The 17,977-nt window shown below is 39.4% G+C and overlaps 1 protein-coding gene across 1 annotated transcript in view; it reads left to right on the top strand.

The window, feature by feature from the left end:
- The window catches only part of FMNL2 (formin like 2), a 557,440-nt gene that overhangs the window by 287,037 nt on the left and 252,426 nt on the right, over positions 1–17,977 (top strand). The window contains exon 3 of the mRNA XM_053698305.1: positions 12,952–13,032. Coding sequence (XP_053554280.1) covers positions 12,952–13,032 — 81 coding nt within the window. The remainder of the gene's footprint in view (positions 1–12,951; positions 13,033–17,977) is intronic.

Consider the following 17,977-nt stretch of genomic DNA (forward strand, 5'->3'; position numbering starts at 1 on the left):
ACTGCAAACTGGTACTTTGTAGAAACAAACAGGAAACTTGCATAAACTGCAAATTGGAACTTTGTAGAAACAAACAGGATACTTGCGTAAACTGCAAATTGGAACAAACAGGAAACTTGCATAAACTGCAATTTGGAACTTTGTAGAAACAAACAGGATACTTGCATAGACTGCAATTTGGAACTTTGTAGAAACAAACAGGATACTTGCATAAACTGCAAATTGGAACTTTTTAGTATCAGGAAACAAGCAAGCAAAAGTACCTGAGTCAGTCCTTAGGAAAGAAAGTTTTAGGCAAGATCAATTGCCAGGAAATCAGTCCAAAAATGAAACACAGTGCCAAGGGATTATCCAGAAGAGTAGTCAGTAATTGTAGCAGAAATCAGGAACCAGGAAATCCAACAAATCTGTATTTCACACAGGATACAGGAGCAGAGAGTGTTTCAGAGTATAACTCTCAATGTCAAGGCCTAGAATTGCAAACAAACCTCCCAGATAAAGCAGGCTGTTGATTACATGATTTGTTTCAGCTGGCAAGCAGGTGGAGCCAGAGAGCCAAAGTTGCAGCAAACAGAAAAACACAATATTCTTACCCTGTGATCAAGCCATCTGGTGGCATAGTGGTAAAACAACAGGCTGGGAAAGAACAGCTGCAGAAATAGAGACAGGTCCCAGGTCCCAGGTTCAATTCCAGGCTGAACCATGACATGGATAGAGGTACGTTTGTTGCATACAGAGTGAGAGTTCCATAGTGTAAAAGTGAATGGAGTGTGTGCCTTTGGAGACGTGGGATAGAAATAAAATTATGTGTATTTATTTTATTAAAGGGACAGTCTAGTCCAAAACAAACTTTCATTATTCAGATAGAGAATGTAATTTTAAACAATGTTCCAATTTACTTCTTTCACCAATTTTGCTTTGTTCTCTTGGTATTCTTAGTTGAAAGCTAAATCTAGGAGGTTCATGTGCTAATTTCTAAGCCCTTGAAGGCCGCCTCTTAGCTCAGGGCATTTTGACAGTTTTTCACCACTAGAGGGTGTTAGTTCATGTGTTTCATATAGATAACACTGTGCTCATGCACGTGGAGTTACCTAGGAGCCCGCACTGATTGGCTAATCTGCAAGTCTGTCAAAAGAACTGAATTAAGCAGCAGTTTGCAGAAGTTTAAATACAAGGTGATCACAGAGGTAAAACATGTATTATTATAACTGCGTTGGTTATGCAAAACTATGGAATGGGTTATAAAGGGATTATCTATCTTTTAAAACAATAAATATTCTGGTGTAGACTGTCCCTTTAATTTTTCTGTAAGGTGTGCGTGATTGGGTAAGGGTGCTATGAAGGAGGGTCCTGGATTAGGAGAGATATCCCCTGATTCTAAAAGCAGCAAGATGGAGAGAAAGAGTAGGTGAGAAGGTGATTTGTAGCACAGTGAGCATTTTTGTGAGGTGGTGCAGATTGTGAGAGATTTTAAGATAAAAAGTAGTTCATGAGAGTTAAGGTAAGGACAAGAAAGGAGAGACAGGCCTATAAAAAACTGCTTGTAGAGAAGGGTAAATTATGAATATGTTGACCTATCTGTAAAGTAGGCATGAGGTTTTAAAAGAAAAAACAGGCCAGAAAACGTATCAAAATAGCAAATGCAGAAAAAATGTGATAACAAAGAAAATGTTTTCTTGCCTCTGAAGTAGTTCAAACCTTCTTCAAATCTTGTTCAATTTTTGTATAATTCTTAGTACTATCACCATAACTTAAATATATGTTCACTTAGAAAGATTAGAGCTTAGATAGATGGAGTTCCCTGCAAATGCTCCCTTTGCAAATGCTGTGCCCTAGCTGATCTTAAATTTAAATTCCTGAGTTTGCTAAATTAGTTGATTGCGGACTAAGAGATAAGTGAACCCCAGGTTATAACAGTAAAATATCAACCAAGATCAGAGGGATGGAATTTCAAACACATAGAAGTAGACCAAATTGAGTGGTACATTTTTAAAATTTGAAATTTATCAAAGTTAGCCAATTAAAGAATTGCACATGTTGGGATCAGTATTTGAGCAGATTAAAAACAGTGATTTCTGAAGGGAGAGAACCAAACACATTTTAAAAATGTAAAAATGGCCCAGGAAAAGACAGTGAATTCATGGGATGAAAGACGTGTACCTTAAAGTAACTGAGACGGAGCTAGGTTAGTTTCAGCAGATGTTAGGCCTAGTAAGTAGCAAATAAGTAGCACCCTGTCTAATGTTCTGTGTAATTCTAAACATATAATAATAATAATACTTAGAAGATGAAGAAGTATATAAAGAAGACATCCTTCTCCCTTTAAGGCACAGATGACTGGGTTGGACCAAATATCCAAACTGACACCTACTGGAATATTGCTTTGAATTCAAACTGCACATTTTGGAAATTGGGACTATAGGTGAATTATATAAAAGTCAATCTGTTTAGACACACTTGGCAGATCACACAGTGGTATGGAAAGCTGATCAAGTGACATGAATGACCTTTGGACAGATTTATTATCCTTTTTCCCGAGATAACCAAATCATCCTTTAAATTTCTAGTGCATACCTAAATGTATAATGATCAAGTCTTAAATGACAAGATTCAGTATTAAGCAATACTTTAACATATAAATCAGCAAAAATCCGATCAGGGCAACTATTGTGTAAAAAGTCTGTCTGTTACAGTCTTGTGACTCTGAAGTAAGCAGCACACAATTCACTTCTATATATCCATTATCTGTTATGAATAGGGTGACCATATTGCCGCTTTAACCCCTTAATGACCACAGCACTTTTCAATTTTCTGTCCGTTTGGGACCAAGGCTATTTTTACATTTCTGCAGTGTTTGTGTTTAGCTGTAATTTTCCTCTTACTCATTTACTGTACCCACACATATTATATACCGTTTTTCTCGCCATTAAATGGACTTTCTAAAGATACCATTATTTTCATCATATCTTATAATTTACTATCAAAAAAATTATAAAATATGAGGAAAAAATTGAAAAAAACACACTTTTTCTAACTATGACCCCCAAAATCTGTTACACATCTACAACTACCAAAAAAACATAATTTATGTAAGAACTTACCTGATAAATTCATTTCTTTCATATTAGCAAGAGTCCATGAGCTAGTGACGTATGGGATATACATTCCTACCAGGAGGGGCAAAGTTTCCCAAACCTTAAAATGCCTATAAATACACCCCTCACCACACCCACAATTCAGTTTAACGAATAGCCAAGAAGTGGGGTGATAAGAAAAAAGTGCGAAAGCATATAAAATAAGGAATTGGAATAATTGTGCTTTATACAAAATCATAACCACCACAAAAAAAGGGCGGGCCTCATGGACTCTTGCTAATATGAAAGAAATGAATTTATCAGGTAAGTTCTTACATAAATTATGTTTTCTTTCATGTAATTAGCAAGAGTCCATGAGCTAGTGACGTATGGGATAATGACTACCCAAGAAGTGGATCTTTCCACACAAGAGTCACTAGAGAGGGAGGGATAAAATAAAGACAGCCAATTCCTGCTGAAAATAATCCACACCCAAAATAAAGTTTAATGAAAAACATAAGCAGAAGATTCAAACTGAAACCGCTGCCTGAAGTACTTTTCTACCAAAAACTGCTTCAGAAGAAGAAAATACATCAAAATGGTAGAATTTAGTAAAAGTATGCAAAGAGGACCAAGTCGCTGCTTTGCAGATCTGGTCAACCGAAGCTTCATTCCTAAACGCCCAGGAAGTAGAAACTGACCTAGTAGAATGAGCTGTAATTCTCTGAGGCGGAGTTTTACCCGACTCAACATAGGCAAGATGAATTAAAGATTTCAACCAAGATGCCAAAGAAATGGCAGAAGCTTTCTGGCCTTTTCTAGAACCGGAAAAAATAACAAATAGACTAGAAGTCTTACGAAAAGATTTCGTAGCTTCAACATAATATTTCAAAGCTCTAACAACATCCAAAGAATGCAACGATTTCACCTTAGAATTCTTAGGATTAGGACATAATGAAGGAACCTCAATTTCTCTACTAATGTTGTTGGAATTCACAACTTTAGGTAAAAATTCAAAAGAAGTTCGCAACACCGCCTTATCCTGATGAAAAATCAGAAAAGGAGACTCACAAGAAAGAGCAGATAATTCAGAAACTCTTCTGGCAGAAGAGATGGCCAAAAGGAACAAAAAACTTTCCAAGAAAGTAATTTAATATCCAATGAATGCATAGGTTCAAATGGAGGAGCTTGAAGAGCCCCCAGAACCAAATTCAAACTCCAAGGAGGAGAAATTGACTTAATGACAGGCTTTATACGAACCAAAGCTTGTACAAAACAATGAATATCAGGAAGAATAGCAATCTTTCTGTGAAAAAGAACAGAAAGAGCAGAGATTTGACCTTTCAAGGAACTTGCGGACAAACCCTTATCTAAACCATCCTGAAGAATACTGTAATATTCTCGGTATTCTAAAAGAATGCCAAGAAAAATGATGAGAAAGACACCAAGAAATATAAGTCTTCCAGACTCTATAATATATCTCTCTGGATACAGATGTACGAGCCTGTAACATAGTATTAATCACAGAGTCAGAGAAACCTCTTTGACCAAGAATCAAGCGTTCAATCGCCATACCTTTAAATTTAAGGATTTCAGATCCTGATGGAAAAAAAGGACCTTGAGACAAAAGGTCTGGTCTTAACGGAAGAGTCCACGGTTGGCAAGAGGCCATCCGGACAAGATCCGCATACCAAAACCTGTAAGGCCATGCCGGAGCTACCAGCAGAACAAACGAGCATTCCTTCAGAATCTTGGAGGTTACTCTTGGAAGAAGAACTAGAGGCGGAAAGATATAGGGAGGATGATACTTCCAAGGAAGTGATAATGCATCCACTGCCTCCGCCTGAGGATCCCGGGATCTGGACAGATACCTGGGAAGTTTCTTGTTTAGATGAGAAGCCATCAGATCTATTTCTGGAAGTTCCTACATTTGAACAATCTGAAGAAATACCTCTGGGTGAAGAGACAATTCGCCCGGATGCAACGTTTGACGACTGAGATAATCCGCTTTCCAATTGTCCATACCTGGGATATGAACCGCAGAGATTAGACAGGAGCTGGATTCCGCCCAAACCAAAATTCGAGATACTTCTTTCATAGCCAGAGGACTGTGAGTCCCTCCTTGATGATTGATGTATGCCACAGTTGTGACATTGTCTATCTGAAAACAAATGAACAACTCTCTCTTCAGAAGAGGCCAAGACTGAAGAGCTCTGAAAATTGCACGGAGTTCCAAAATATTGATCGGAAATCTCACCTCCTGAGATTCCCAAACCCCTTGTGCCATCAGATACCCCCACACAGCTCCCCAACCTGTAAGACTTGCATCTGTTGAGATTATAGTCCAGGTCGGAAGAACAAAGAAGCCCCCTGAACTAAACGATGGTGATCTGTCCACCATGTCAGAGAGTGTTGTAAAATCGGTTTAAAGATATTAATTGAGATATCTTTGAGTAATCCCTGCACCATTGGTTCAGCATACAGAGCTGAAGAGGTCGCATGTGAAAACGAGCAAAGGAGATCGCATCTGATGCGGCAGTCCTAAGACCCAACATTTCCATGCATAAGGCTACCAAAGGGAATGATTGTGACTGAAGGTTTTGACAAGCTGATATCAATGTTAAACTTCTCTTGTCTGACAAGGACAGAGTCATAGACACTGAATTTATCTAGAAACCTAAAAAGGTTACCCTTGTCTGAGGAATCAATGAACTGATTGGTAAATTGATCCTCCAACCATGAACTTGAAAAAACAACACAAGTCGATTCGTATGAAATTCTTCGAAAATGAGAAGACTGAGCAAATACCAAGATATCGTCCAAATAAGGAAATACCAAAACCCTATTCTCTGATTACAGAAAGAAGGGCACCGAGAACCTTTGAAAAAAATTCTTGGAACTGAGGCTAAGCCAAACGGTAGAGCCACAAAACTGGTAATGCTTGTCTAAAAAGAGAATCTCAGACACTAAAAGTGATCTGGATGAATCGGAATATGCAGATACACATCCTGTAAATCTATTGTAGACATATAATGCCCTTGCTAAACAAAAGGCAGGATAGTCCTACAGTAACCATCTTGAATGTTGGTATCCTAACATAATGATTCAATAATGATAGATCCGGAACTGGTCTGAAGGAATTGACCTTCTTTGGTACAATGAAGAGATAAAATAAGACCCCAGCCCCTGTTCCAGAACTGGAACTGGCATAAATACTCCAGCCAACTCTAGATCTGAAACACATTTCAGAAATGCTGAGCCTTTGCTGTGTTAACTGGGACACGGGAAAGAAAAGAATCTCTTAGCAGGAGGCCTTAACTTGAAGCCAATTCTGTACCTTTCTGAAACAATGTTTCTGAAACCAGAGATTAAGAACGGAATTGATCCAAATTTCTTTGAAGAAAACGTAATCTGCCCCATACCAGCTGAGCTGGAATAAGGGCCGCACCTTCATAGGTACTTAGGAGCTGGCTATAGGTTTCTATAAGGCTTGGATATATTCCAAACTGGAAATAGTTTCCAAACTGATACCGCTCCTGAGGATGAAGGATCAGGCTTTTGTGCCTTGTGAGGAAAGGAACGAAAATGATTATTTACCCTGGAAAGAAAGGGAAAGCAAAGTTGACTTAGAAGACATGTCAGCATTCCAAGTTTAATCCATAAAGCTATTCTAGCTAAAATAGCTAGAGACATATACCTGACATCAACTCTAATGATATCAAAAGATGGTATCACCAATAAAATTATTAGCATGTTATAGAATAAAAATAATGCTATAAAATTATGATCTGTTACTTGTTGCGCTAAGCTTCTAACCAAAAAGTTGAAGCTGCAGCAACATCCGCTAAAAATATAGCAGGTCTAAGAAGATTACCTGAACATAAGTAAGCTTTTCTTAGAAAGGAATCAATTTTCCTATCTAAAGGATCCTTAAATGAAGTACTATCTGCCGTAGGAATAGTAGTACATTAGCAGGAGTAGAGACAGCCCCATAACCTTAGGGATTTTTGTCCCAAAAAACTCTAATCTGTCAGATGGCACAGGATATAATTTGCTTAAACGTCTAGAAGGAGTAAATAAATTACCCAAATTATTCCATTCCCTGGAAATTACTTCAGAAATAGCATCAGGGAGATAAAACACTTCTGGAATAACTACAGGAGATTTAAAAACCTTATTTAAACGTTTACATTTAGTATCAAGAGGACCAGAATCCTCTATTTCTAATGCAAATAACACTTCTTTAAGTAAAGAACGAATAAATTCCATCTTGAACAAATACAAAGATTTATCAGCATCAACCTCTGAGACAGAAACCTCAGAACCAGAAGAACCATTATCAGTATCAGAATGATGATGTTCATTTAAAAATTCATCTGAAAAAAAGAGAAGTTTTAAAAGACTTTTATGTATACTAGAAGGAAAAATAACAGACATAGCCTTCTTAATGGATTTAAAAAATAAAATCTCTTATGTTATCAGGAACACTCTGAAAATTAGATGTTGACGGAACAGCAACAGGTAATGTAACAAACAGTACTAAAGGAAATTTTATCTGCATTAATAAGTTTGACATGACATGCAATACAAATAACAGCTGGAGAAACAGATACCAAAAGTTTATAGCAGATACACTTAGCTTGGTAGCTCCAGCATTGTGCAGTGATTTTCCTGAAGTATCTTCTGACTCAGTTGCAACGTGGAACATCTTGCAATATGTAAAAGAAAAAAAACAACATATAAAGCAAAATTGATCAAATTCCTTAAATGACAGTTTCAGGAATGGGAAAAAATGCCAAAGAACAAGCTTCTAGCAACCAGAAGCAATAAAAAATGAGACTTAAATAATGTGGAGACAAAAGTGACGCCCATATTTTTTCGCGCCAAATAAGACGCCCACATTATTTGGCGCCTAAATGCTTTTTGGCGCCAAAAATGACGCCACATCCGGAACGCCGACATTTTTGGCGCAAAATAACGTCAAAGAATGACGCAACTTCCGGCGACACGTATGACGCCGGAAACGGAAATAGAATTTTTGCGCCAAAAAAGTCCGCGCCAAGAATGACGCAATAAAATGAAGCATTTTCAGCCCCCGCGAGCCTAACAGCCCACAGGGAAAAAGTCAAATTTTAAGGTAAAAAATTTTAAATTAAAATGCATTATCCCAAATATGAAACTGACTGTCTGAAAAATAAGGAAAGTTGAACATTCTGAGTCAAGGCAAATAAATGTTTGAATACATATATTTAGAACTTTATAAACAAAGTGCCCAACCATAGCTAGGAGTGTCACAGAAAATAAGACTTACTTACCCCAGGACACTCATCTACATATAGCAGATAGCCAAACCAGTACTGAAACGAGAATCAGCAGAGGTAATGGTATATATAAGAGTATATCGTCGATCTGAAAAGGGAGGTAAGAGATGAATCTCTACGACCGATAACAGAGAACCTATGAAATAGACCCCTTAGAAGGAGATCACTGCATTCAAATAGGCAATACTCTCCTCACATCCCTCTGACATTCACTGCACACTGAGAGGAAAACCGGGCTCCAACTTGCTGCGGAGCGCATATCAACGTAGAATCTAGCACAAACTTACTTCACCACCTCCATCGGAGGCAAAGTTTGTAAAACTGAATTGTGGGTGTGGTGAGGGGTGTATTTATAGGCATTTTAAGGTTTGGGAAACTTTGCCCCTCCTGGTAGGAATGTATATCCCATACGTCACTAGCTCATGGACTCTTGCTAATTACATGAAAGAAACACCCGTGCTAAATAGTTTCTAAATTTTGTCCTGAGTTTAGAAATACCCAATGTTTACATGTTCTTTGCTTTTTTTGTAAGTTATAGGGCCATAAATACAAGTAGCACTTTGCTATTTCCAAACCATTATTTTTCAAAATTAGCGCTAGTTACATTAGAACACTAATATCTTTCAGGAATCTCTGAATATCCATTGACATGTATATATTTTTTTTTAGTAGACATCCCAAAGTATTCATCTAGGCCCATTTTGGTATATTTCATGCCACCATTTCACCGCCAAATGGGATTAAATACAAAAAATCGTTCACTTTTTTTACTAATTTTTTCACAAACTTTTTGTTTCTCACTGAAATTATTTACAAACAGCTTGTGTAATTATGGCTTAAATGGTTGTAAATTCTTCTCTGGGATCCCCTTTGTTCAGAAATAGCAGACATATATGGCTTTGGCGTTGCTTTTTAGTAATTAGAAGGCTGCTAAATGCCACTGTGCACTACACGTGTATTATGCCCAGCAGTGAAGGGGTTAATTATGGAGCATGTAGGGAGCTTTTAGGGATAATTTTAGATTTAGTGTAGTGTAGTAGACAACCCCAAGTATTGATCTAGGCACATTTTGGTATATTTCATGCCACCATTTCACCGCCAAATGCGATCAAATTAAAAAAAACGTTAAATTTTTCACAATTTTAGGTTTCTCACTGAAATTATTTACAAACAGCTTATGCAATTATGGCACAAATGGTTGTAAATGCTTCTCTGGGATCCCCTTTGTTCAGAAATAGCAGACATATATGGCTTTGGCGTTGCTTTTTGGTAATTAGAAGGCCGCCAAATGCCGCTGCATTTCACACGTGTATTATGGCTAGCAGTGAAGGGGTTAATTATGTAGCTTGTAGGGAGCTTGCAGGGTTAATTTTAGCTTTAGTGTAGAGCTCAGCCTCCCACCTGAAACATGACACCCCCTGATCCCTCCCAAACAGCTCTCTTCCCTCCCCCACCCCACAATTGTCCCCGCCATCTTAAGTACTGGCAGGAACTCTGCCAGTACTAAAATAAAAGCTATATTTTGGCTTTTTTGTGTGTGTTTTTTTAGCATATTTACATATGCTGCTGTGTAGGATCCCCCTTAGCTCCCAGCCTCACTGATCCCCCACCAAACAGCTCTCTAACCCTCCCCCTCTGCCTTAATGGGCGCCATCTTGGGTACTGGCAGCTGTCTGCCAGTACCCAGTTTAGTAAAAAAATGTGCCTTTTTATTAAATATACATTTTATCTGATGAAACGGCCAGGAGCTTGCGGCCGAGAAACGCGTCCTAAGCTCGTAAAATAAAGTGTTTTTAACTTTATGTATCTCAGCATTACTGCTTTATATATTTGCCTGCCAAATACAATATTGCCTGCTGTTTATCTATACAGCATAACACCTGAGTATCTTGCCCCTGTCTAACAGAGGAGAGTCCACAGTGGCCCATCCAGGAAAGCTGAATCGTTTTTAGGCTTGCTGTTTATCCATACAGCATAACACCTGAGTATCTTGCCCCTGTCTAACAGAGGAGAGTCCACAGCGGCCCATCTAGGAAAGCTGAATCGTTTTTTGGCTCCAGCGTACTGACTGCTGATTTAAATGTCAGTCTGCTTGTTTGCACCTCTTTCAACAAAGGTGCCAATATTCTTGTGAGTATACTACCATCTTTTGTTACTATTTCAGTGTGATTCATCACTTTTGGAACCTACTTGCACCATGAGGCGCTGTCTTTTCTTTTACCAATTTTTATTAAAAAAAATGCCCTTTTCTGTAGTGTAGCTTCCCCCCCCCCCCAAGATCAACCCCCCACCCCTTCCAGGTTCCTTAGCTGTTTATTTACAGCTTTTAAAACTTTTTTTTTTAACTTTTCCCAGTTTATTTTTCTGTAGTGCAGCGGTTCCCTCCCGCTCCCGCCCCGTGCACGCGCCCCCCCCCCGCCCCCCATGCACGCGCGCGCTCCCATGCGCGCTCCCGCCCCCCCCGCTCCCGATCCCGCCCCCTCCACTCCATTCGGCACATCGATGGCCGCCCACCCGCCTCCCAGACTTGCTCCCACCCACCAACGTTACCGGCCACCGATGTCCGGTGCAGAGAGGGCCACAGAGTGGCTCTCTCTGCATCGGATGGCCAAGGGGGGTTATTGCAGGATGCCTCGATATTGAGGCATCACTGCAATAACCGGAAAGCAGCTGGAAGCGTGCAGGATCGCTTCCAGCTGCTTTCCAGACCAAGGACGTACGCCAAACGTCCTCGGTCATTAACTGTATTTTTTTTGAGGACGTGTGGCGTACGTCCTTGGTCATTAAGGGGTTAAAAAGGGACACATGAAAAATACATATGTTAGGGCTGTTTTCAGAGCTGTTTAAAGAAATGTTTTGTATAAGAACCCTGACATATGTATTTTTCATATGTGTCCCTTTTTAAAGCGACAATATGGTCACCCTAGTTATGAAACAAATAGTTTACCCTTGTCAGTGAACTGATCTGTACTGAATTAATCTATCCTCTATACAGAAGCTCTCCAAGATAATTTAATCATAAAAATGGGTTTCTGTATTTCATTATTCAGGTTGATTAGGTATTTGGCCGCATACACACTTATAAATATTCTTGTTTTAATTCATTATATCTGATAAAGAGGTAACAAAAATATGTTAGCCAATACCTCGTCATTTTGTTTTCTTTTTGCATGTTACTTGTGGTCCCTGGAGACCTTCCCTACATTTCTCTAGTGGAGCAAAGGTTGGTTGACAAGTTCTAAATAGAAAAAAAATAAATTCTCTTAATTTGACTGTACAGATCTTTAGCACTCTTGACAGTTAGTAGGTAGTCCAGGGAGTCCAAACTAGGGGGCCGATTTAACATTGTGCAAGCGGACATGATCCGACATTGAGGATCATGTCCGCTGCACATCGATAAATGCCGACAGCATACGCTGTCTGCAATTATCATTGCACTAGCAGTTCTGGTGAACTGCTGGAGCAATGCCGTCCCCTGCAGATTCACGGCCAATCGGCCGCCAGCAGGGGGGTGTCAATGAACCCAATCATATTGGATCGGGTTGATTTCCTGCAATGTCTGTCCGCCGCCTCAGAGCAGGCGGACAGGTTATGGAGCAGCGGTCTTTAGACTGCTGATTCATAACTTGTGTTTCTGGCGAGCCTGAAGGCTCGCCAGAAACACAGGGCATCAAGCTCCATACGGAACTTTATAAATATGCCCCTAGGTCTTAAACGTTTTCTGAAAACCTTTGAAGGATTTAAGACCTATAGGCAAATCCTTTGAATGATTTTGGCTGTATCATTTGTTTACCTGCTATATAAAAAAAAGTTAATTAGTTTGAATATTGTATTTATAGCTAGGTTAAAAAAAATGGGTTAAATGTTGATTGTTTTTAAGCACTTTTGTTGAAACTTGTATTTAAAGGGAAATACAATTGCAATAAAACATGTTCTAATGGATTGACTCACTGGTTTATGTATTGAACACCCACACTCCAGAGCTGGATGAGGGCTGGTGACTGGCAGATATATTTACTGATACAATATACAGATTTTGCTCAACTTTCAAAGCATGAATATTAAGGGGTCTATTTATCAAGCTGCGGCAGACAGGAGCGCATATATGCACCCCTGTCCGACGCAGCTTGCCTCTAGCGGGCTGAATTCCACTGCCGGAATTCAGCATTGCACAAGAACGTAATTTTGCGCTCTTGTGCAACGCCGCCCACTGCCCGCGTACAGCCAATCACGTGCAGGCAGGAGCTGTCAATCTCCGCGGTCGGACGAGGTTAGGGAAGCAGCAATCTCATTTAGTAATATTGCTTAACATACCCAAACACTGAGATTCTGAAATTGTGCTATGTCTGCTGCCTATGAGGAATAGAATTAATTGAAATACACTAGACTTGTTTCACTGCCAAATTATGAGTGATTCCATGAATGACATTTAATGTATTTAATGTGTTTTTGTAAAATAAAGTTTTGCCTATTTTACTTTATCGCAGCTTGACACTGAATTCTTTGTATATTCAGTAATAATATAATGCTAATCGGTTTTCATTTATTTCTTCTAGGAAAGATTTCAAGTAAAGAACCCTCCACATACATATATTCAGAAATTAAAGGGTTATCTTGATCCAGCTGTAACAAGAAAGGTAAGATATTATTTTCATGCATTTTTGTTTCAGGTCAATTCCTTATACATATTTTTGATTACACAACATATCTAAAATATTCTTTAAAATATTGTGGGAAAGATTACAAGTTGCGCGGTATGTGTTTTCCGCACGCAATATAGTCTTTTCGCAAGCAATTTCCATTGCCCTGATATTACAAGTCTTGAAAAATCTCGATATTCTAGATATCTCAAAATATTTACCAGTTTAACAAATAAAGAGGACTTTCAGTCATGAAGTGTAAAATACTTCATGATGAAAGTTCCTTTATTTTTCTGAAACGTTTGCCGCACTGAGCTCCTCTGGCAAACCATGGGAGAACGCTATTTTGCTTTGAGGTGACGTCTTAGCAAATAGCCGTGCGGACCAACTGGCACCATGCCAGATAGCTAGCATGCTATTGGCTAAAATCATCTCACTGCAAAATAGCGTTCTGCCATGGGCTGCCTGAGGCGCTCAGTGCGGTGAACGCTTTAGTCAAATAAAGGAACTTTTAGCTTGAAGTATTTTATACTTCATTACTGAAAATACCCTTTATTTGTTCCACTGCTAAATCCTAGCATTTCACAAATGTTAGGATTTACTATCACATTAAGGGGAAACAAGTTTTACAGTGCTCTGTCCCTTTAAAGGCAATATTTGCACCACACCAGGTGCTCAGTGCAAGCCCACATCTCCAGCCCTCGTAGTTCTTTTTTTTTTTTTTTACTGAAGGTTACTACAGCAAACTTACTGCTGTACCCTATCACCGTAGGCTATACAGAGTGCACTCATGTTACTTTGCATAAAGGCTTTGATCCCAGAATGCGATTTTTAAGCCCCACCCCTTTGACGTCACCTATGACGTACAGGAGGGCCGACGACTTTGCAGAATTTTTTATGACGCTAAAAAAAGCCAGACCCTTGAGAAGAATTTATCGAGTGCTCCAAGAACAGCCTATGAGCATTTTCTTCACATAACGTGTAAACACTGGGCACGTCTGTTTCTCACAAGCTTTACCCTCAGGCCAAGTTTGTTATAATATTCTGCTGTGAAACCACTGAGCACACACAATAATTATTGTTATATTATCATCAACAGTTACTTCCTTTTTTATGCAGAAGAATACAATTTTAATAAAACATATTGTTAAACAGTAAAAACACAGCAAGTATCCACTGTATTTGATTTCTTCATTGTAATTGTGTGTAATTTGAGTAAAATGAGCTCAAAACATGGACGTTTGCAAAAACGAAGTAGCTTAGAGAAATAACCAATCATTGATAATAAATATTCTGTGTGCTCAGCGGTTTGTAACAAGCTTGGCCTGAGGGTAAAGCTTGTGAGAAACAGAACGGCCCGGTGTTTACATGTTATGTGTCAGATTTTTAAGAAAATGCGTGCATGCGAATATGCTGTTCTTGGAGCACTCAATAAGTTCTTCTCAAGGGTCTGCATGCACACTGGCTTTTATTGGAGAATTTGATAAATTCTCCCCAAGGCTCAGATGAACTGAGGGGGGCTTATGGGGGTTACATGGGGTGCAGGGTTACAGTGGGAGCTGATGGGGCTTATGTAGTTTATAGAGGGGAGCTTATGGGGGTTACAGGGGGTGCTGATGTGAAAATCCCAATTAAATCACAATTAAACTCGACCCCCCCCCCCCCATATTGCCCAGCCCTAACCTCTTCCTATACAACCAAGAATTCTCCTAGCCTAGTAAAGAGTTTATGGAAATACTAGACCAGGGGTGGTAAACCTTTATTAGAGATTGCACAAAAATTGGGGACAATCTACTTAAAAAAAAGTGTGTATATATATATATATATATATATATATATATATAATATATATATTACATATTTATACATATATTCTTACTTTAAAGGGACATTTAATTTATTTTGTTTTAAAAATTCATAATTAATATCAATAGTTAAAGCTGAATTACTGATATAGGACCTGATGATATAAACCTTTCTTCTCAAACACTATTATATAAAATGATCCTCTAGCTCTGTGAGATCCCTAGTGCAATTCTAAAATTTTATATATTTTGCTTTAGTTCTCCAAGGGGCATTCTCTGCATTTATGTATATGAAATAGAGACATGCACAGTGTAGTACTGCATTATATGAGAGTTCTGCTGCATTTAGCTTTGCTATTTTACATTACTTTAGACTTCAGATTAAGTTTTATCACATTTAAACTTTGCACTTCATATTTTGTATACATTAGCGTATTTAGGATTGTAATTTTACAAATTCTGATTATGCTTTCACAGTTTCTGTGTAACTTTAACAAATTAGGTTTATACTTTGTATATTTATGTGTATATTTTACAAATTACATTGCACTTTGTATTTCTTGTATTTGAAATAAAACTGAAAAACTGACAGCTTCAGTTTCCAAGAGAGCGTCATTACTTTCTATAGATCCAATAAGCAAAGATTCTCTAGTTTGGAGAGAAATTATAGTGCAGATTTCACAAGGGCTAAACTCACTGAATTCTATAAGAAAAAGGGCGGAACTTGGAAGTCCAAGAGAGATGAGGGATGCCTTCCATAGAAAGTAATCAGGCTCTCTGTAATACAGAATTTCACAGCGAAGAAAGAAGTTAACAAGAGAACACCTGGGGCTGATATAGTGGCCCATAGTTATCAAGGTCTGGCGGACCTGATCCGACACTGCAGATCAGGTTCGCCAGACCTTGCTGAATATGGCGAGCAATACGCTTGCCGTATTCAGCATTGCACCAGCAATTTGACAGTTTATGGGTGCACATTAAATTACTAACACCAGGGGTGACTTCCGTTTGAGGGAGGAGCAAGCAAGGTGTTGCACGCCGGGCTGCTCCCGCTTCCAGCTTGGACCAACTACTCTCGCCTTCAAGCGTCCCTTGGCCGTGGGACTTATACCGGCCTGGGCACAGGATCCTGTGATCCATGAAGTGGAAGTCAGACATAGTATCTTTTTGCTTCGTGGCTGAAGCAGGCTGCTACAGTAACTCCAGGACATTCAGTGATTGTTGCGAATAAAGGACAGCAGCAGCTGTTAAAATTGTTACAAATAACAGCTGACTATCTTCAGATAGACTCTGGATTTTACAGGGGAATGTTACACTCTGCAACTGTTTCTTTTTTTCCCATATATGACATCTGCAAGTGGTAAAAAGATACAGTCCTGGACGCTGCAGATTAACCCCGGTGCATAAGGAGGCATCAGTGGCGGGTGTGCCTACTAGACTCCCTGACCCCCTGTGCTGTGCTGGGAGTGCATAATTAACAGAGGTTAAGCCCGTGTACCCTGTCGGCTATTTGCAGTAGACTCATTTGGGTCGCCTGAAGGGGACAAACCCCCTAGGGGAAGTGATCACTGAAAGGCCCGGTCCCTGCAGTACAGAGCAGACCCGACACCGGGAGGAGGAATTCGTTAAAACTTACCTTGCCGCAGATCCTCGCTGGCTGGCCTGTATACCCACATTCCAATGGAGGTGAGATGTCCGGTAGCTCCCTGGTGAGCTTTAGACCGAGGCGACAGCTGGTGAACCGGTAGCTATCTGGCGGAGGAATACGGCCATCCCGGGGTCCTGCGGTGACAGCGTGGGGCGTGGCTCTGGTGGAGAGGTTTGCCCTGCGGAGAGCGAGTGGGGTGCTCGGATCCCTGATCTAATGGAGGTCGCCCTGGAGTGTGGCAAGTAAGACCCAGTGAGCAGAAGGCGATCGTCAAGCTTGAAAGCCTGAACACAGGAGGGACAAAGGGCTGGTGATAGTGCGCTGGAGCGCTTCCGCCTGCATTTCTAAAGGTACATTTCCTAATTTCTTGCACTGGCGGTGCACCTTTGGTAGAAGCGCTGAAAATAAGCCCACCAGGTGATCCGCAATATTTTTCACACGCCCGGAATACGGATACATAAGATGGGTAACAATGCTATTTACTGACTGCATGAATGAACTGTTACAGGGGGGGCCACGGGTAAATATTGAATTATAAGGGATTTTCATTGAATACCTCTTTCTGCCTGAGGGTGTCTGGGGTGTCTTTATCAGCCTATAAGTGAAGCATTGGCGGTGCACATACCTGGCGTGCATATGTATAGTTTCATCTGGAACACTACTATCTGGACTCATGGACATATGGCTTCTTAATTTAAACTCTAATTAGTATGTGAAGCAAATTGTCTAGTTACATTGGTATCTGGTATTGCTTGGTATCTTCTAATATTCTTCTTGAAGCCAGAGTAGGCTTATTGATTGTCACTATTTTGTTTTCCCTAAATCTTGGAGTGAACCTAAACGCTCAAAGTTATTCCAAACATTTTTTTATATTAGAATTATACTGACTATAAGTATTAACTAAGAGGAATAAGGGTCGATATAGATAGGGAAGCTAGTATTTGTACTAGTCAGATAATATAATTGTAAGAATTTCTAGGGTGCTTCAATAATCCAAGGGGCATGCCTAACTGCTCTCTAACTCTTGAACTTCTACACAGAATTTGCCTTCTACAAATTCCTGCTATTTAGGCCGCTCCTAATTTCTTTTTTTTCTTTTTCACTTTTTTCTTCACTTTTATTTTTCCTTTTCCCTTTTTTTTTTTTTTTTTTTTTTTTTCTCTCTCCTTTTCCCTTCTTCTCCTTCTTCGCCTCTCACTACATGTAGAGCTCTCCAGAGCTCATCTCACATAATCACTAGCACGTGGCACTGTTTTTTCTTCACGCTGCACTTTTTTCTGTTGCTGCTGTTCTCATTATTTCTTGAGATCTTTGTTAATTTTTTTTTGTCCCACCTCTGTGGGGACCATATTTAGGCTCACGTAATTCACGTATTTGACACACACAATTTTTGATCACAATAAACACCAGTGGCCATATAGCAGGGCTTATAGGAACTCAAGTATATGGATAAATTTATTTTATCAGCCAATAATTCTCCCTCTAATAT

The sequence above is a fragment of the Bombina bombina genome, chromosome 1, assembly GCF_027579735.1.
Source record: "Bombina bombina isolate aBomBom1 chromosome 1, aBomBom1.pri, whole genome shotgun sequence".
Lineage (NCBI taxonomy): Eukaryota > Metazoa > Chordata > Amphibia > Anura > Bombinatoridae > Bombina > Bombina bombina.